The following is a 19,201-nucleotide window of genomic DNA, read 5'->3' on the forward strand; positions in this document are numbered from 1 at the left end:
AGGGTTGGCCGGTGCAACACCCTCCTCTGCCGGCGGAGACGGGCCCTGCAGCCGCGGAGGTGGCTTCGCGCACGGTGGAACGGGGCTCCCGGCGGAGAAATCCGCTGCCGCTTCGAAAAGTTCATGATTTCGGGTGACGGCGCCGGGTGGGAGCGCGGTACGAGGCGTGAGGGGGGTCCAGCAGTCAGCCCCTTCCCCAGGCCAGGGAGATGTAATGAGTAATTACTAAATAAAACTTACTAACCTGACAGGTTTGTGTGTTTTGCTTGGGGGTTTTTGTTTGTTTAGGTTTTGTTTGCTTGTTTTTAAAATCCTCTCTTCATTACTACGCGCTGCTGTGAATGGACACAGCTCCACTCATTGCCTTTCCCAGGGAAGTTGCATCCTTGCAATAATCCTTCATTATTTCAGTTTAGGAATAACTCTGGTTTTAGCCTAGCTTTTTGGTTAGCTTAATGGCCAAATTAAATGCAAGTTTTCCCACCAAGTTTGGAAAGTTTTATTTGCAGTACAGTTTCTTACACGAACATAATAAACATGGAAAATGCCTTCCAGATGCGAGCCGGGGGGCAATGCATGCTGAAGGCAGAACCAAAGCATGAGCCCGCAGCGAGCTCTGCGCCGTTCCCTGACCCTGGCAGCAGTGCCCGAGCTGGTGCATTTACATCTAACCTGTTTCTGGCCATTTTTACTCATTCTGAGACAAAGCAACACAACACTTGCCCAAACCCTTCCCACTGAAGCACTCCCCAGTTCTGCTCCTCACTGCCTAGAGGAATTCAGGAGCTGGCATTTCTGTTCCCCATATCCCAAGATCGCCTACACAAACCAGTGCACACAGAGTGGGTTTTGCCCTTTAAACTTTCTCTTTCAGAAAACTATTTGCAAACCCGTTCGCCATATGCCCAGGCAGATGCTGAGCAGGGCGACATGCAACGCTTGTGAAAGCTGAAGATCATTATTCTCACGCTTGGCTCTTTTCCTGCCTTTTGCAATCCGTGGATTCCTCAAGACAAGAGCGCAATTATTTTTTTTGGTACAAGAGCCAACCAGCAAACTGTCGGTATTACACCAATGGTGATATCACATAGGATAACCCAGAAGCACTGAAAATGGTCTAAAAACACAAACTTTGCCAGCTCTGAAACCACGCCTGAAACTCCTGGCAGGACGAGGGTGCAAAGGGACAGCCTGAAGTCCAATGCTACGCTCTCCTTTAAGTTAATGTTTGCTAAATCACAGGAAGCACAAAGAAAAGGTCTAACAGATACAGCAAACGTGTGCAAGATAAGAACCAGTTCAAAACCGGTACCACTCCCAACCTACCGACACGTCCACCTCGCCGCAGCAGAGCCGTGGAGTCTGTCTCGCTCCTGCCTGTACTTTTGCAGAGGGATGGGTCTGCTCCTGAAGATTTTCATCCCCTTGCTGGGACTGCTGCTGGCCTTTTATTTTTATTCAGGACCCGAAAATTTCAGTGAGGGTAAGTCATTGAAAAAAAAACACGCTTTAAAAGCACAGTCAGGGAGGCTGCTGCCCACGCAGAAGAGCACGGGCTGCTCAAGGGGCTCTCCAAAGCACAGCTCAAAGAGCCAAAGGGCTGAGAGCTCAGAGGGGAGCGCAGGCAGCCCCAGCGCAAGGGGTCAGAGCAGCCTGCGCCGCACAGGAGAGCTCGTGGGGTTATGCTGGGGTCTGCCGAGATGCGCAGGAAGTGATCTCATTTATTTGGCTGGGATTGGTGACCAGGCTCCAGTCGGGGTCTGCACAAGCAGGGCACGCTGCAGTGGGGCAGAGGAGCCATGGGGGGGGGATAGCGCAGGCCGTGCCTGCTCTCAGCTCTGCACCCTCCTCTCCAGAGATGCTCCGAGGGAAGCGGGTGATCGTGACCGGGGCCAGCAGCGGCATCGGGGAGCAGATGGCGTATCACCTGGCACGCATGGAGGCCCACCTACTGCTCACCGCACGGACCGAGGCCAAACTGCAGAAAGTAAATGGCAAGCAGAGCGTGCCGGGCTGGCCAAACACATTGGCGATCAAGAACCCCACAGGAGGGCAGAATGCACATATTCACCCCTGGGCATGCGGGGATGTCTGATACCCTACAGATCCACCCCAGCATCTCCCCACCATAAACCTGCTCTAACACACACCCCTCGCTGCACCAAATTGCGTTTTCAAAGCTGACAGCACCGCATGTGTTTATAAATATTTAAAGGGTGAGTGTCACGAGGATGGAGCCAGGCTCTTCTTGGTGACAAAGAATGATAGGACAAGGGGTAACGGACACAAACTGGAACACAGGAGGTTCCACTTCAATCTGAGAAGAAATTTCTTCTCAGTGAGGGTGACAGAGCCCTGGCCCAGGCTGCCCAGAGAGGTTGTGGAGTCTCCTTCTCTGCAGACATTCAAAACCCGCCTGGACGCCTTCCTGTGTAACCTCATCTGGGTGTTCCTGCTCCGGCAGGGGGATTGGACTGGATGAGCTTTTGAGGTCCCTTCCAATCCCTAACGGTCTGGGATTCTGTGATCTCTTTCTCTGCAATCTTCAGCTGTGAATTCTGATCTCCACCACCAAGGATCACAGTACTCAGCCCAAGTCCTGGTCTGATCAACCCTTGCATCTTCTCAAAGTCTGAACTGCTTTTGCACCTTGTATACAACAGAATCAAAATGTTGATTTTTTATATCCCTTGTGGGACAGCAGGGGTCTGTGGAGGGGGGTCCATCACCAACACCGCTCTTGCTGTTGCTGTAGGTTGTGGAGCGGTGCCTGGAGCTGGGTGCTGCGTCCGCCCGCTACGTCAGCGGCTCCATGGAGGACACGGCGCTCCCTGAGGTGGTGGTGAAGGAGGCTGAGAACACCTGGGGTAGGTGGTGGGGAGCTGCCCCTGCCCGCTCCCCAGCATATCCCGTGCTACCTTTTGGGGCCATCCCAGCCAAACTGCTTTGTTTTGAGGTGCTGGTTGTTAATACCAAACTTAATCTGCTTGCAGGAGGCCTCGACATGCTCATCCTAAACCACATCGGTCACAGCTACTTCAGCTACTTCAACGGGGACGTTGGGCACGTACGAAAGCTCCTGGAGACCAACTTCCTGAGCTACGTGGCCATGACCACGGCTGCCCTGCCCATGCTGAAGGAGAGCGAGGGCAGCGTCGTCGTCGTCTCATCCGTGGCGGGTGAGCACACGAAGGGCCAGGCTCTCCCTGCAAGGGATCCCCACTGCGGCTCTTCAAAAGGCAGAACAAGGCCCACAAGGCACAGAGAGACCCGCTGGCAGGCAGGATCAGCATATGATTTATATCCTGGATGCACAATTCAAGTCCTCTGGGGGGTTTATATTCTCTGCTCTGTCCAGCTGGTCTCTTGGCACCCACTGATCACCTTCACGCACTGCAGGCGATGGTGCCCCACTGCAGGTTAATTTATGCGTGTGGGCACATATTACAGAGGCATTTGCTGTACATGGGTACATATGCAGGAATACAAGAACAGTATCACCCACAACTGAAGGTACTGCATGCCACTGTGTGCCATATGTGACATTTTAAACATTCCTGCATTTGTTTATTTCTCTCAAGTATTCATGACTCCACCAAGTAGCTACAATTGTGATTCAGGGTGAAGGGCAAAGCCTGGTACACAAACACTGACCTTGGATCTCTGCTCCAGGTAAAGTCGGTGGCCCATTTACTGCTCCCTACTCTGCAACTAAATTCGCCTTAGACGGATTTTTCAGCTCTCTGAGGCAGGAACTCATCATAGACAAGGTCAATGTCTCCATCACACTCTGCATCCTGGGCTACATCAACACGGGTAAGCTCAGCATCACGGGAGCCCGGGTCTTGGGGTGTTTCCAGAGCCAAGATGAGCCCACCACCCCCCTCTAGCCCCAGTCTGCCCAGCACGGTGCTCCCCACCACTGCAGGACCCTCAGCCTGCAGAGGCTGTGCAAGTGTGGAAACAGGACCCCTGCTCTTAAAGTGTGGCCTGAGACCTTTGCCTCTGCTGTCCTTGCAGTAAGGGAGGTGGGGATTCCCTCCTACGATCGCTCAGGAAGTGAAAAGCATTGGGAAGGACATCACTATAACTTATTTATTTTAACTATTCTAAGCCTTGCTAAGCAGGTCTGACCCCCAGAGTGTGTCAGTTTGCTAGAGGAGGCTGCAGACACCGCGAGGGAGCTGGTGGTGTCTGTGGCAGCCCCATCCCACGCTGCTCCTTCGTCCCTGCAGAGAGCGCGGTGCGAGCGGTCTCTCACGCCCTCCGGATGGTGCCGGCACCGAAGGAGGAGTGCGCGCTGGAGATCATCAGGAGCGGGGCGCTGCGCCAGCGGGAGCTGCACTACCCATCACGGCTGCTGGGCGTCATGCTCCTGCTCAGAGACATAGCCCCCGACTTCCTCGACTCCCTCATCAGGGGCAGCTATATCGTGGAGAACATCAGAAGAACATAGCCCCCGGGATGGCGAGTGCACCGGGACACCTTGGGCCAGGCACGAGGGATTTGGGTGTTAAACCAGCTACTTGGGTGCCCTTTTCCATGCCGTCGGTGCGGCCCCAGTCTGATGCACCCCAGCAACCCAAGATGGGATGCACCAAAAGAGACTGTAACACAGCATGAAAATGTCCTTTTTAGTAATGAGCTCTTAAAACTGGCTTTTTCCAACCAAGAGGCACTTCAGGTTGGCTCCTGGCAGCAGGATCCAATGCCAGTGTCCTGCTCAGCCACCGAGAGCCACCACAGCATCAGTGCTGAGCGCCGTGCAAAGCAAGCCCAGCCCCAGCCCAGAATCAGGGTTTGGGCCGAGCAGCACAGACCACCCAAAGCCATGAGAGGGTTTTGAACTGGGAAATTTTCTGTCGTGTACCCCTTCTAGGCTGGTCTTTGTGAAAAATAAATGCCACGTTATTTCACGAGATCTCTGCTGTCACTTGTGTTCCTTTTCCACGTGCACAGAGCCCTTACCGGCGCCCAGCTGGTTAAACCGACCTCCCTGCATCATTTGCATTAACGCAGCTTTCACTTCTCTAAAGACCTTAATGAATTTCTGCCATTGGTGACCTCTGCTCAGCTGCTGATACACACTTTTTTTCCTTTCCAAACTGCAAGAAGCCTTAAAATAATAGCATTACTGTACTTCCCTAAGTCTGGATTTCTCTGGCCTAAAGCAGCTCGGGGAGACGTGGTCACCGGGTGCCACAAGCAGCTCCGTGAACCAGTGCTCGACCTCCGCGTGTCGGAGACCGATAAAGGGAGATGGCCCCAAAGATAACAGCTGGCTCTGCCTAGAGAGGAGCTGGATGCTTTGGGGTCCCAAGATAACCCAAATCCCTCTGTGAGCTGGGCCCCCGCACCCCACGGCCAGGCTGCAAGCAGGGACAGGAACCGGGGCTCGCTGCGGCTGCAACGTTTCCTGTTTTACAGAGCGAGAAAATGAGTGAGAGCAGCAAAATGAGGTGGTTGGCACAAAGATGGCAGTAGGAGCGTGTCCGCACCCCATAACCCCCCGCTCCTCCGCAGCGGTCGAGGGGTAGGATGGCATCCCCAGCCAGGTAAGTGCCTGCAGCGCCGGGGCCAGTGAGGGGTGGAGGGGAGCAGAGGCTGCTGTGCTACAGACAGCAATGGGCACCTATTTTCCTCTTTCTTCACCCCGCTTTCAGCCTACGTGGTGACACCGGGAGGCTGTAACATGAACCAGCAAGAAGCACTTTTTTTCTTCCCTGTTTTCCCTTGAAGTGAGAAGTGTAACAGCTTGGAAAGTAAAGCTAAAGGGCATGCTTGTTAATTAGAGAGGGTAATTTGGGGTAACAGGAGGAGGAAAAGAGTAGTAGCTTGTCAAGAAGGCCTCAACAGTTTGCTCAGCTTGGGATGAGTAATGGACTGTGTATTTCTTTAAGCTTTACCTTGCTTTAAAGCACATTTTTGGTTGACGGAAGCTGTGACAGGAGCTGCTGTTGGGATGCCCCGCGGCAGTGCAGGTGGGAGAGGGGCCGAGCTGTTCCTGGCAGGAAGAGCTGGATGAGTGAGGACCAAGCTGGACATGTGAGGTCTGGACTGAACCTGCAACTGGGCCAATTCTAAAATTAAGAATTATGTGTCCTGGCCATGGGTTTGCAGGCACCTTCCCAGCTCAAAGCAAGAGCTGGCTGCCCTGAAAACACTGCTCTCCTTCCAAAGGAGGCCCATTGCAGCGAAAGAACAGCTCTAGCAATGAGCTCAGAGTGCACCACGGCTAGCACAAGGACAATACAAAGAATGGTGGAGCAGATTTTAATGCAGACCAAAAAGCACGGAAGTGTTCTGTATGTAAATAGGGTTTACTTGTTCCCTTATTTTTTTCATTAGATTCAACAACTTCCTAATTCCTTAGGACAGAATGAGACCAATGAAGTTTTGGTGGTTTTGTTTTGACACCAAAGAACATTTAACCTCAATTTTCAGATAATATTTCCCCCTCACCTCCTTCCTACATTAACAGGATTTACTAAACCTAAGAAACCTCCACACCAGGCACAGCCGATCCCAGGCTGAGCCCCCTGGGCATTGCTCAGGGGGTGCGCATGGGGATGAGGAGCCTCTGCACTGGGCAAGAGGACAGGAGAGGGGGACACAGCATTTGCTTGAGGGCAGAAGGAAGAGGAGTTGTGGATAGTTATTGCTCTGCTTTCTCTTTAACCAATGTAGAAGCAAAGGCCCAAATACACTCAATATGACCAAAGTCCAGTAAAAAACAATGCACCGGCAGCTTGCAACGGTGCAGGGGAGTCAGCAGGAGGAGGAGGTTTCGCATCCACACTGGCACAACAGGGCCGAAACAGTGGAGCTCCTGCTTCGGCCAGGCCACTGCCTTGTTTGGCCACGAAATCCCCAGAAATGGAGGCAGAATTCGTGCCTGAGGCAAACTGGTACCATGGAGAGCCCGTGCCCCCAGTTATGAGCGCATCTTAACAACTCAGTAATCCCAAAGCTGAACCACCAATCCCTACGCCTGTATTTGCAATGGAGGCACCAAGCCACAGACCCAGGAATAAGCTACTCTGAAATAAGTAGTTTTCACCCCAATTGCGTCTTTTCCCTCGGTCTCCCCAGGACAGAGGCCCCCAGAGCGGTCACCGATCAGCAGCGCCGTACCCAAGATGATCAGCCGGCCCGAGAGGGCACGGCCGCGGCACCGGCGCGAGAGCTACGATGAGAAGTGCGAGCGGCGGCACGAGACACGGGAGAACCTGCGGCGCAGGAACAACGTGACGACCTGCCGCCACCTCGGGAGGGCACCGGGGGGGCCAGAGCACAGCCCCCGGCAAAGGGAGTTCCTCAGGAGGAGAAACCTGGCGAGTGATGCTGGGAGGGAGCCCCGAACACACAACCCCCCGGACTCCTCCTCAACGGTGGAGCCGAGAGCGCCCGTGCTGCTCCAGGTAATGCCCATCCTGGAGCACAGCTCCCTGCTCTGCACCCACTGCAGCACCCACTGCAGCACCCACTGATCGCAACAGCATCAGCATCCAAATCCAAGTACAGCCAGAAGTGAGAATGCACTGCTCCGAGGCAGCCAAACAGCAGCAGAGACCTAAGCCAGGACCCAGGTCCCTGCCACCAAAAGTCCTCATCTTTTCAAAAACTCTCTCAAGACACTTTGTCCTGTCCCGGTGGCCCCCAGGAGCCAGCAGGTTTTACCCCCACTTCACTACACTGCTCTGGAGCTGCTGCAGCCAAAGCAGCAGACCCCAGTGGATTTGCTGTGGTTTCTCAGCATCTCCTCGATGCTCTTCACCACTCACTGCAGGGACAAAGCCTAACCCGGCCACAGCCCCCTTCCCCTCCACTCTTCACCGCCCGTTTTGGGGAGATCACAGAATCACAGAACAGAATCACAAAACGTTAGGGATTGGAAGGGACCTCCAAAGCTCATCCAGTCCAATCCCCCTGCCGGAGCAGGAACACCCAGATGAGGTTACACAGGAAGGCGTCCAGGCGGGTTTTGAATGTCTCCAGAGAAGGAGACTCCACAACCTCTCTGGGCAGCCTGGGCCAGGGCTCTGTCACCCTCACTGAGAAGAAGTTTCTTCTCAAATTGAAGTGGAACCTCCTGTGTTCCAGTTTGTGTCCGTTACCCCTTGTCCTATCATTGTTTGTCACCGAGAAGAGCCTGGCTCCATCCTCATGACACTCACCCTTGAAATATTTATAAACATGAATGAGGTCTCCCCTCAGTCTCCTCTTCTGCAAACTAAAGAGCCCCAGCTCCCTCAGCCGCTCCTCATAAGGGAGATGCTCCACTCCCTTGATCATCTTTGTAGCCCTACGCTGGACTCTCTCCAGCAGTTCCTGTCCTTCTTGAACTGAGGGCCCAGAACTGGATGCAATATTCCAGATGCGGTCTCACCAGAGCAGAGTAGAGGGGGAGGAGAACCTCTCAAGTCAAGATGCTGACTTGAGCTGCCCTCTCGTTCCAGCACCCATGGAGCTGCCCCACGCTCACCCTTGCACGGTCCCCACTCAGCCTCAGCATCCCCCTCAGCATTTCAGCAGAAGCTGTCCCCAAGCAAGGAGCATCTGTGAACACCCAAGGTAGGTGAGGGATGTGTGGGTTTCCCAGCACAGCAGCATTTCTCCCACCTCTGAGCCTCCATCGAGCAGTTTGGGATGCGAGCTGGCAGCTCCATCGCCAGACCTGCGCTAAGTTTTACCCCCCCCAGTCCGAGTCTCAGCTGCAGGTGTTAAGGATATTTTCCCTGTGGAGCGATAACCCAGCCCCATTTAACAGCCACAGATGCTCTGCCCTACAGCATCCCTATAAGCGTCCCCCAGTTTTCTGGGGGCTGACTCCAGGATCACTGAACTTGCACTTCTCTGTCCCTCTGTCCCCTCCAGTCCCTGTGGGGTTGTGCTATGGACAGGGTTTAAACACGGGCTCTCCAGCCCAGAAGCGATGCCATCTCCGAGAGGGACACTCAAACAGAACTTCACGGCCCCTGGGATGGGGATCGGTCACAGCCTTTCGCTTTGCTTTCACAGGAACCCAGACCCTCTCAGCCGCAAGCGCGGGACGGACAGACTCGAGCCAGCAGACGGAGTAAGCCACTGCCCCCCTCCCTGCCCGGGCTGGGAATTCGGGTACCTGCAGGGCAGCAGCCTCCAATGCCCAAATGCATTTCACCTCAGCACGGGGTGTACAAACACCCCCCTGTGCTGGGGCTGGGGGAGCACTGCAGACCCCACATCACCCTCACCTCAGTAACACGCCTTCTTCTTTATTTTAGTTGTGGAATAGCGGTTTTAAACAAGGTAAGTGAAACACAGCTAACAACTGGCCTTGAACTCCTGCAGATGAAATCAGTTTCTGGACTTTGACAGGTGCTGGATTTCTATAGTTACAAAAACGATGACACTGCTGCTACAGGGGAGAAAGGGCCCTCTGTCCCGTGGTACCCACTGCTCTGGTTCAGTACCTGCCCTGTTTGACATGCTACATGGCAGAGATGCCCTAACTCCAGTGCTGTCAATTGCTGCAGAAAATACTTTCATTTCCCTGGAAAAACCAAAGAAAGCCCAGCAGGCTCTCCTCCTCCTCCTCCTCCTCCTCTTCCTCCTCCTCCTCCTCCCCCCAGACCCAGGCTGTAAACTCCAGTTTTATCTCAAAATATTTGGATTTTGCGGCCAGTTCATAAACTGTTTATAAACTGAAACAGTCCTGCTGTTTTTAAACACTTGCCCTTTCCCTTTCAGGAGATGGTGCAGCTCTCCAACTACCTGAAGGTGGGTACCAAACCCTGCACATTCCCACCCCGAACGCAGCTCTTCACAACACCACTTTTAAAATTACCACTATTACTGAATAAAGAGGTGTTACAGACCTAGTTTTAACGTGGCCAGGAAAGCCCACGCACAAGGCACTGAACCCAAAGACCTGCCTGAACCCCCCAAGCAGAGGAAGCCCCGACCCTGGGCTGGAGGGAGGTATGGGGGGGTCTCCAACAGATCCAGGCTTTCCCCTGACACCCTTTCCCTTCCCCGCAGGAGGCCCTGCACCGCGAGCTGCTGCTCAAGCAGAAGATGGTGATTCTGCAGGAGCTTTTCTCCACGCTGCTGCAAGCATCCGAAAAATCGTGGCAGGTACCCGAGGGCGGCAGGAGGCTGCTGGGGTGGCGGGAGGTTTGGTCACCTGGTTTTTAGGGGGGGCTGAACACAAACGCAGAAGTGACCTTTCAGATCAACAGGAAGTGTAAAACCCTTTTCTTCTGTAAGGGTTTGGGGTTTCTTTTTTACCTGCCTTTCCCACTTTTTCTTAAATAAAAAGCAAACAGATGCATGTAAGTGGGGAAAAAAATAGAACGAACACAACCAACCATCTTCCACCAAGTTTTCTTTCCTACTCACAACAAATTTCAAGTATTTTGAACCTTTTTTTTTTAACCAAAATAAAAATTTCAGATGCACCAAACTGGTGCACCCCAGTGCTGGAAAACACCACATTGGATGGGGAAAAACCAGCCTGTTTTTAATCTGAGATCACAACGGCTAAAAACCCCCGCCCAGCACACACAGCCTTCCTGCCACTCCTCACTGGGACCCGCGGGGACATCCCCTGCCCCAGCTCCTTTTGGGGATTTATTCTGGTCCCAAATACAGGGCAGAGACCCAATACCATGAGGGTCTCGTACGCTCAACCTTGGTTTAATGCAGGGCCATGATTCAGCAGAGCACCTATTTCCCCGCAGCTCAAAATCCTCCAGGGAGCATTGAACCAGGGCCCACTTTTTTTGCTTTCAGGAGGTAAAATTAAGGTGATGCATTTTATGAGACATATGAAGTGTTTTATAGAGAATTATTAAATCAAATATTGATTTACAGTTCATTGTGAAATTAGAAAAGAGGTTTCAAAGTTCTGCTGGGGCAGAAAAGCAAGTGATTGGGTGAGATGGTGTAAAACCCTTGCGTTAAAAGTGCTGCGGTTAGAAACTTCCGCCTGCGCCTGCCTCTTCAGATATAACGAGAGCAGGAAAAAACACCCCGGCACACTGCAGGAAGTAGCCATGCAAGCCCAGATTAGAAACAGGTGGGTGCACTTTGCTTCTTGCCATCTCTGCTCCCATAGCCTTTGCTGCTGCCCTGGCACCCGGCCTCTCGTCGCAGTAAAGATTAACTCGCCCCGGCACTGGAGCAGAGGAAGCAGCAGGGCCGGCTTGGGGGGGACCCCAGGGCTGCAGAGGGGGCAGGCGGGGGGCAAGGGGCTCCTCCGGGAGGTGCTGCACAGGGAGCTATGGACAGGTCCTGTACCATCAGCTGTGCTGTGGAAACCGATGGTTGGTCGCCTGTTCGCAGGCCCAGGTGAGATGCCAAGGGCTTGTTAATCCTTCCCAGTATTTAGGGTTTCAGAGATGCGATTGCATACACTCGAATTATCTGGCAGCAACTCCCGAAATGGCCACAGGGTCGTTTCTGAGATACTGCTCGTGTTCGTGGGTGCTTCTGCTTTGATGGACTGAATACTCCCCATGAAGGGGAGGTGCGATTAAACCAAAGGGATGGGGCCTTTGGGTCCTTCTCCCTCCCACAATTTTGCTGACAGAGTAGAGAGCCCTTCCTACCGCAGCTCTGGAGCTTCACTCCCCCATCTGCTGTAAAACTTGCTCAGTTGATTCAAACACGCTCTCAAAGGAAGCTAAGTGAGCCTTGGTTATTATTAAGAGTTATTAGTTTTGAGCTGTTCCCTTCTTGAAGGAGAAAATTACTACTGTAATGCATCTATGATTCTATGATGTTCTTCCTGTTCCTGACCTCTGAAGTTGCACCTGACTTTTGGAAGTACCTTGCAGCCCTGCAGTTTAAGCTCTCTGCCATTTCCATTGCATTATTACTACTTTACAGACCCATTTTTCCAGCACAAGCCATTGTGTTTGGGCAAACTGGGACTCTTCCAGAAACAGCATTTATTATTGTTGCTTTAAATCAGCTACTGAAAATCACCAAGGGAAGGAGTATCAGAGAATTTACCAATCCTAGGACAACCACGACACTACAGCTGCCAGCAAAAGCCAGTTTAACACACGTGTATGGCACATAAGTGACCTCAGGAGAGAAACTAAGAGTCTGACAAAGGACTTCAGAGGTGTTCAGAGAGCATCGCTGGGGACACAGCAGAGCAGAGGAAAAGCCACCACATCTGATCACAGCAGCTAGAGGGGCTCTTGCTGTTCTGTTTAGTTGTAGGTGGGCGTTTTGGTTGCTTCTGGGGGGTTGGTTGGGGCTTTTTTTTAAAGCAGCCCCTTTATTGTAGACAATCTGCAGCACAAGGGCTTGACCAAGATTTGCTCACGTAACTTTTCTGGTCAGAAGCACAGTTTCTTATGCCCTCCTACGTGCGTGCACATACTCACCCCTCACTGCCATGCTGTTCTGATAATAGCCCCAACTGACAGCTTATTCTATTTAGGAAGAGTTTTATGCTCTATGTTCTTTTGCCAATTTATAAGCTGCATCTCCATGTAAGGAGTTTGCCAGCACATTTCTGCTCTCAAGCGTAGGAAGGGCCTGGTGCTCCGTTGCTTGTACTTTGCACAGTCATTTACATCTGTGCACAACCACCACCCTCCAACGTGAACCTTTGCAGACAGAATTCAATAAACTGCAGAGAAAACTAGGAATAATATTTCATGCATTAAAATGTTTTTCAAAATTCCACCCACTTTCTAAGAGGACAGAGCCTTTGGTGCTTTGTACCAACAACTGAACTGGGAAGATTTGGTCTTTGAGACTGTAAACTTCTGCACAAATTTAAACACTGCTAAGACACCAAAATCCAGTTCTGGTTGGGTCTGACAGCTATCCCTGCAGCATCAAGGAGTTGTTTTTTCAGAGGCTTGACTTCAAACAGCAGTAAGCAGAGATGATACGGATGTTCTCAGTATCGGTGGTGGAAAGACAGCCTACATGAACTCTTTGCTAGAAATGTTATCTGAATTTGCATGCAGTCTGGTTTCACAAAGCCTAAGCAGCCTGACTAACACTGAGAGGAGATGATAATAAGGAAAACAAGTCATCACTGTTGCCCTGTAACCCCCTGCCCAACTGCTGGGTGTTGCAACCCAGACCCAGCCTAACAAAACAAAGCAGCAGGACCAGAGCTCAGCACCAGCCCGAGCTTTGGGCTCAGTAACCAGAGAGCCTCCAGAGAGCTCTGCAGTGCATAAAAGTCTTCCCTCGTATCCCATTTATTCTGATTCAACACACAAGCTAACAAAACATTGGAGGTATATTGTATAGTTCATGATTCCACATATCAGTTCAATTGCTTTTTTCCCCAGGGCCAGCTGAATGAGGATAAACTGAAGTGCAAATTAAGGGCGCTTGAAAATCAGCTGCAGGCCTGCACCCAGGTAACGTCTGATCACCCAGAAACAAACATGGGCAAAGAAAGGCATGAAAACAAAATACAGAACGACGTAATTAGGTGGGGTCTCAGCTTCCAGAGAAATCTGATTAGATACGGATCTGATTTTTCCTCTTTGCTGAAGCAACGCTTCACAGCACATTAGCAGCAGCATTTACACAGTCTGGATTTGCTAATATTCAGGTTTAGCAAGATTAGGAATGTGTCAGGTAAGACCCTTCACGCACTTTAATTCTTACTTTAAAGAGTTACTCAAAGGAGTGTGTGAAGAAGATCCTGATAGAGATGGAGGACCAGAAGCAGACCTACGAGCAGAAGGCAAAGGAGACTCTTCAGAAGATGCTGGAGCAGAAACTCCAGACAGAGCAGCAGCTGCAAAACTCTCAGGTAAGAAACACGTTTGACACCCAGCTTTGCTTTGATCTTGTCCAACTACAACAAAGAACCCCCGCGTTTCAGGACAACGTGATGTCTAGTTTACCATTAGTAACAAAGGTGCAAAGATACAGTTTTAGTTCAAAGCAACTTAGTGGCAACCCGTGCTCATTTTGTGAGCCACACAATAGGATATTAAAAACAGCACAGTTGGGGAAATATGCTGTGGTTTGGCAGGTTTGAGTGTAATCCCTTCTCCTCCACTGTCCCTTCTTCCCATTCCCTGCTCCGCACACATGGAGCAGCAAACCCCACATGCAGACATCCAGGGCATGAGACAGAGACTTTATTTCTGGAGTGGCTCTTTTAGATGAAAATGGATTTTCCCCAGGAGGTACCTGTGGGTCAAACCAAATTGCTAACAGGTATTTTCAGAACAATAAACGAATTGTATCCCAAAGATCACCAGCTTTCTGAACCCTGGTTCCACAGCGAACCCTCCACCCCATCCACACTGTCCATCAGATGGCATCAGACCCACACGGGTCACCACAGCCCCGGGGAGGAGGCAACGCTGCCCCAGCCCCATGGCAGACCCCCGATGGGTATTTTTTGGGGCAGCCTGGTGTGGCCCCAGCCCACCCGTGGGTCCTTGCTCTCCTACAGAGGAGCCTGGCAGCAACGCGCGAGGACCTCGCCTTCTGGAAAGAGCACTACACCACGCTGAGAGAGGAGCTGACCAGGGCCACCGCAGCACACACCGAGCTGGAGAACAGCTTCCACCTCTTGCAGAGCAGACTGCAGGTACGTTGGTTCCCCGCAGGTACAACATCCACCAGAGCCCGCATTTTCCCATTTCCAAGCAGGGGACCCCCCAGGTCGCAATCACTATGAAATAGATCCCACTCAATGCAGCACAGCAGTTACATGTGTAACGTGGTGTTCAGCTCTGGGCTGCCTTTCGTTGCGAGAAAGTTGGCTACGCTGCATGCTCACGGCACAGGGCTGGGGCCGGGCTGATGGTGCTGGTGCTGGGCTGATGGTGCCGGGGCTGCGCTGATGTTGCCGGGGCTGTTCTCGCCTGCAGCAAGCAGACGCGCAGAAGGAGCAGCTGCGCCAGGCCCTGCACAGGCTGCAGAGCGAGCACACCACACTGCACCGCTGCGCCAGCGCCCTGCGCCAGGACAACAACGTCAAGGCAGAGCACATCAGCGCCATCGAAGGTACAGTGTGCGGGAATGGGGCCTGGGCTCCAAATGGATGGAGGGTAAAAGGAAAAGACACTTAAAATCCTCATCCTTAAAGCTAAGCATGCACGCACACAAAAGGATCCTTCTCTGAATGTGTTGCACGTTGCAGCTTGGCAAGAAAGCCTCTGGTTTCCAAAGGCTGTTTCCAACTAGATTGAAGGACTTCAGTGAAGTCAAGTGAGCTTTCTAGAAGGAAGGATGCAATAGGAGACTTGAAAAAAATATCATCAAAAGATGAGACCTCAGTTTTGATGAGGACTTTTACATCCCTGTCAGCCTCATCAAACACAGCAGCACAAGCCTGCTCGGGTGCCAAGGCAGCACCCGCTGCTGCTGCATTGTGATGGATTTTACCAGTGTATAAATAGGGGGTAACAGTGTCTTAAAGTACCGATTCAGATAGAGACAAGGAAACTTACACATAATTCACGTGTCTATTTTAAAACACAATTAAGGAAGAGCAAATGGGTGGCAGTTCTGTTTTCATATGCTTTTCTTCTCATTATTTCAGATAAATTGCAAAAAGAACGAACTCAGAAGGTCACGCTGGAGGCAACCATCAGCCAGTTGCACTGTGAGTCACACAAAGATGTGCAAAGCAAGACCTGCGTTAGTGCTGTGGATGGTAACCAGGGCTTTTCCCCTTCACAGCCCTGATCCAGAACCAGAGCAAGGCCGGGCAGAGCCGGGAGGGGACGGCGCAAAGGAAAGGTCAGCAAAGTTTGTAACTGCTCACCAGACACGGGAACCTTAGACCTGGCTCTAGGAGAAGTCTGAATTGGTTTAGAATAAAGGATTATGTTAAAGCTGCACAAAGCAAGTTATTATATTTGGCTAGTTAACATTAAAATGTAAGTGTATTTATGATGGCAAACACTTTAAAAAATAAATGGATTTCATTGCAAATTCTACTTCAGTGGCTATGCCATTTTTTTTTTGCAAGCAAAATACATTCCAGTTTATAATTGCAACTACAGCTGTACTTGAAAAAGGCATTTTAACTCTCCCTCCCTTCCATTTCTGGTAACTAATTATAAATATTCCTCTAAAGAGGATTACTTGTTGCTGCAGCAGAGCCAGGCCCATGATAACTAACTCAGCTCCCGTGTCCTCTGCTGTGTGCATAGCACGCAAACGTTACCTTTAAACTGCGCTGTGTAAACAAGAGCTAAAGCACAGGGAGAGCCTGGACCTGCTTCTCATCAGAAGCCTGACTGTTTTCTAGACCAGGTTTACACCACGCAGACCCCACCTCTCGCCCCTGCCAAGGAAAACCAAATCACTCTGTTAAAGCGCCCCGAGGAGGAGGAGGGAGGAAGAAGCCTGGAGGATGAGGTGCAGCAAAGGACATCCCAGCTGACGGCGAAGGAGAAGGAGGTGAGGGCAGCACTGAACCACAGCTGGGACCCACTCCCTTGCTGTGCTGCTGGTGAAACGCCCCAGCAGCACAGCACAACGCTCCTGGAAGCGGCCAGAGCTCAGTGTCCTGTAAGGATTAGCTCTGCTCAGTTTTTGCACCAATAGCAGCCTCACCTAAGCCCCTGATGCAGCATCTGCGTCTGCCTGGGGCTGCAGCAGCAGAGCCCTCTCCATACAAACTCACGGCCATTCCTATGGACAGGAGAGCCTCAGCAGTCCCACAAGGAAAATCCAAAGCCACATGTTATGAGCTGAAACCCTGAGCACAAAGGAAGGAGAGGAGGAAAAGAAAAGGCTTGCACATAACAGGAAAAGTCTGGTAACAAAAACAGAGCCCTTACAACTGGATTGCAAAAAAATGAAAGCTTTCCAACCTCTTACACACTCTTACCCATCTAAGACTGTTTTAGGACACAAGACTGGTAGCACAAACCATGCCCTCTGCCAACCAACTGCCCCACAATCCTTACAGCAGTACTTGCATAACAAAGATTCATAAAGAAGGATTCACAATTTACTGTAGCGGAGCTCAGGGCCATGCAGAAGAGCTTGTCCCACACTGGCGAGTGCACCACCACCATCTGGCATCACCAGCACCACCTGGGAAAGGGTTTTGTCAGGCACAATCACAGCAAATAGGAACAGCTAAGGGCTCCTGCTCCTTTGGGACAGGTCCTGCTCCCTCAGCTGCTGGTGAGGAACCGCTCCCTGGGAAGGCAGCGGGGTCCTGTGCTGTGGCTGCTCAGGAAAATGGGCCCTCCCTGGGTTTTGGGGTTGCATAGCACAACAGAGGTGCTTGTCCTGTGTGTCCCATGTTCAGGGCGTCTAAAGGACTTTGCAACTGCTCCCACAGCCAGTGAAGTGCAGAACGAATTTCAGAAAGAGAGGAAATGCCAGCCACAAGTTTACACTACACATCTTCTTCCTGACCTGCACGCTTCTGTGGTCGTAAGAATAACTATTGCTTTTTTCTCCCATGTGATGTGGAAGGTGGCAGCAAAGCCAAGCAGGCCACGGGACGCTAACAGACCGGGCATTGCCTCTACCCCCACGCTCCCAGTGACACTGGGATCTGCTCTGTCCCCTGTAGGTACACATGGACACGCAGGTAGCAGAGCTGAAGATCCTCCGTGCGTGCAATGCCCGTGTGTGGGCGAAGCGCTGCAGCCGCTGTGGGGGCCCAGCCGGTCTGGGTGCGTACAGAGGCGAGGGCACCCCTCCTGCTAACGGCCCCTTGCTGTGCTTGCAGTGCACGGAGCTGCGCTCAGAGCTGGAGGCCCTGAGCGAGGAGTACCGCTCCTGCCTGAGCCGGCTGCGCCAGTGCCGGGACGAGCTCAACCACTTCCAGAGCAGGCAGGCAAAGGTGGGAGGCGTTGCTCACCCTGACCCCCGGTGCTTTCAGACTGGGAAGAACTCCCCCATGTATTTGTGCAGCACCTAAAGACGGGTGCTGTGTTTGCTAGGGGTGCGATGAGAAGTCTCTTTTCCCACCAATTTCCTAGTGACATTTGCTTTGCCTTGCAGAGACAGCGTGGTCACTGGATCTCTCTCCTGGTGGCAGGGATAGCAATGGCCATAGCCACCTTCCTCGCAAGTTACAGACCATGAAGGACCTTCTTGATGACCGACTTCACTGCAGGAACTGACTTCTGCCTCAGAGCAGCAACGCACCCTCACCGCAGTGCACCTTCTCTGTTTGGTCCTTGCCTCCTTGGTTCATATCCTGAGCTGGTCTCACTCCAGACGAACTCCAAATGCTGGGAGATCCCCCCTTCCCTAGGCTGCTTTGGTTACTCTGCTCCAGTTGAAGGTTGCACTGCCCAGTCCCTGTGGCACTGAGGGACAAGGCCACTCCAGCCACCACTGCTGGGGCTCACACCAGGCGAGAGGGACAGGGCATCTCGTGCCCTTAGGATCCACCCTCCCTGGTTTGTGTCCCCCTTTTGGAGCTGCACTGCACAGGTTTTACAGCAGCGCTTGCCCCTCATTCAGGCACAAGCTCAGCTATGTGATGTGTGACACCACCTCGCATGAGTAGTAAGCATGGTATGAATCCTACAATAAACTTCACATATCCAAAATACTGTGTTCTCATTTTTTATTAATCCTCAGCTGTTTGTAGCAAATAAATACACCCTGACTTCACCGGGCACACGCTGCAGTCAGGATGTGTGCACCCACACCGCTCCTCTGGGATGTACATGTATTTAATCTGCAACTGCCTCACAGGGTCCGGGACCCTGAGATCGACACAATTCAGCCTTTGGTGCTCAGGAGTCTCTTGAAAGCCTCAGTGGGCTGCACACAGAGGAACCAGATCTCTCAGTCCCTGATACAAGTGAGAAATAGGGCAAAAAGTCTGAGTTTGTGTTTTACAAGGCAACTGCTGGAAGAGACACCACCTCGCTCGAAATGCAGAGATCTACAAAGTCACTTTGGGCGCTGAAGGCCTCTTTCAGGTCATCGCACCAGGCGTCCAGCACCTCCTTCAGCTCAGTGCAGAGGCTCTCCGGGATGCTGAAGGAGTAGATCTGCACCCTGAGACTGTCCTTTATCCTGGGGCAGGAGGCCTGGACTGTGAATACCCTCAGCGGTGTCAGCGCCAGGCAGTTCTCGGTGTCCTCCTCTATGGAGAAGGCGTACGCTGCCGGATAGCCCAGCAGCACCCCGACGACAGTGCAGAGATTCCAGCCCGTGGGGACAACCTCGCTGCAGGACACAGGGCTGGCGGCCTCAGTGGCCCCTAGGTGGGCAAGGAGGG

General features: G+C 52.1%; 3 protein-coding genes across 3 annotated transcripts; 2 read left to right on the forward strand and 1 right to left on the reverse strand.

The window, feature by feature from the left end:
• The first annotated feature begins 1,395 nt into the window (after positions 1-1,395).
• LOC104533328 (corticosteroid 11-beta-dehydrogenase isozyme 1-like) lies at positions 1,396-4,456 on the forward strand. Its single transcript, XM_010193953.1, has 6 exons — positions 1,396-1,483; positions 1,857-1,987; positions 2,756-2,867; positions 2,994-3,179; positions 3,673-3,816; positions 4,236-4,456. Exons 1-6 carry the CDS (start codon positions 1,396-1,398, stop codon positions 4,454-4,456), a joined length of 882 nt encoding a protein of 293 aa, XP_010192255.1.
• Positions 4,457-9,065: 4,609 nt separating this feature from the next.
• TRAF3IP3 (TRAF3 interacting protein 3) lies at positions 9,066-18,048 on the forward strand. Its single transcript, XM_010193954.1, has 13 exons — positions 9,066-9,079; positions 9,267-9,291; positions 9,733-9,762; positions 10,024-10,119; positions 13,311-13,382; positions 13,643-13,783; positions 14,438-14,575; positions 14,859-14,994; positions 15,533-15,595; positions 15,673-15,732; positions 16,247-16,398; positions 17,531-17,803; positions 17,965-18,048. Exons 3-13 carry the CDS (start codon positions 9,736-9,738, stop codon positions 18,046-18,048), a joined length of 1,242 nt encoding a protein of 413 aa, XP_010192256.1. The 5' UTR covers positions 9,066-9,079; positions 9,267-9,291; positions 9,733-9,735.
• A 764-nt stretch (positions 18,049-18,812) lies between these two features.
• On the reverse strand, positions 18,813-19,196 carry LOC104548045 (chromosome unknown open reading frame, human C1orf74; the record flags this gene model as incomplete). Its single annotated transcript, XM_010193955.1, has 1 exon — positions 18,813-19,196. A coding segment is annotated over one exon (384 nt), but the record flags the coding sequence as incomplete, so codon positions are not given.
• Positions 19,197-19,201: the final 5 nt, after the last annotated feature.

The sequence above is a fragment of the Mesitornis unicolor genome, unplaced genomic scaffold, assembly GCF_000695765.1.
Source record: "Mesitornis unicolor isolate BGI_N332 unplaced genomic scaffold, ASM69576v1 scaffold21511, whole genome shotgun sequence".
Lineage (NCBI taxonomy): Eukaryota > Metazoa > Chordata > Aves > Mesitornithiformes > Mesitornithidae > Mesitornis > Mesitornis unicolor.

What these genes read in the sequence shown, in the direction of transcription:
- LOC104533328 (XM_010193953.1), top strand. Translation starts at nt 1,396, where the DNA reads ATGGGTCTGCTCCTGAAGATTTTCATCCCCTTGCTGGGACTGCTGCTG. An exon ending in ACCCGAAAATTTCAGTGAGG is followed by an intron (nt 1,484 to 1,856) that starts GTAAGTCATTGA and finishes CCTCCTCTCCAG; the next exon opens with AGATGCTCCGAGGGAAGCGG. An exon ending in CCGAGGCCAAACTGCAGAAA is followed by an intron (nt 1,988 to 2,755) that starts GTAAATGGCAAG and finishes CTGTTGCTGTAG; the next exon opens with GTTGTGGAGCGGTGCCTGGA.
- TRAF3IP3 (XM_010193954.1), top strand. Translation starts at nt 9,736, where the DNA reads ATGGTGCAGCTCTCCAACTACCTGAAG. An exon ending in AGCAGCTGCAAAACTCTCAG is followed by an intron (nt 13,784 to 14,437) that starts GTAAGAAACACG and finishes GCTCTCCTACAG; the next exon opens with AGGAGCCTGGCAGCAACGCG. An exon ending in GGGGACGGCGCAAAGGAAAG is followed by an intron (nt 15,733 to 16,246) that starts GTCAGCAAAGTT and finishes ACTGTTTTCTAG; the next exon opens with ACCAGGTTTACACCACGCAG.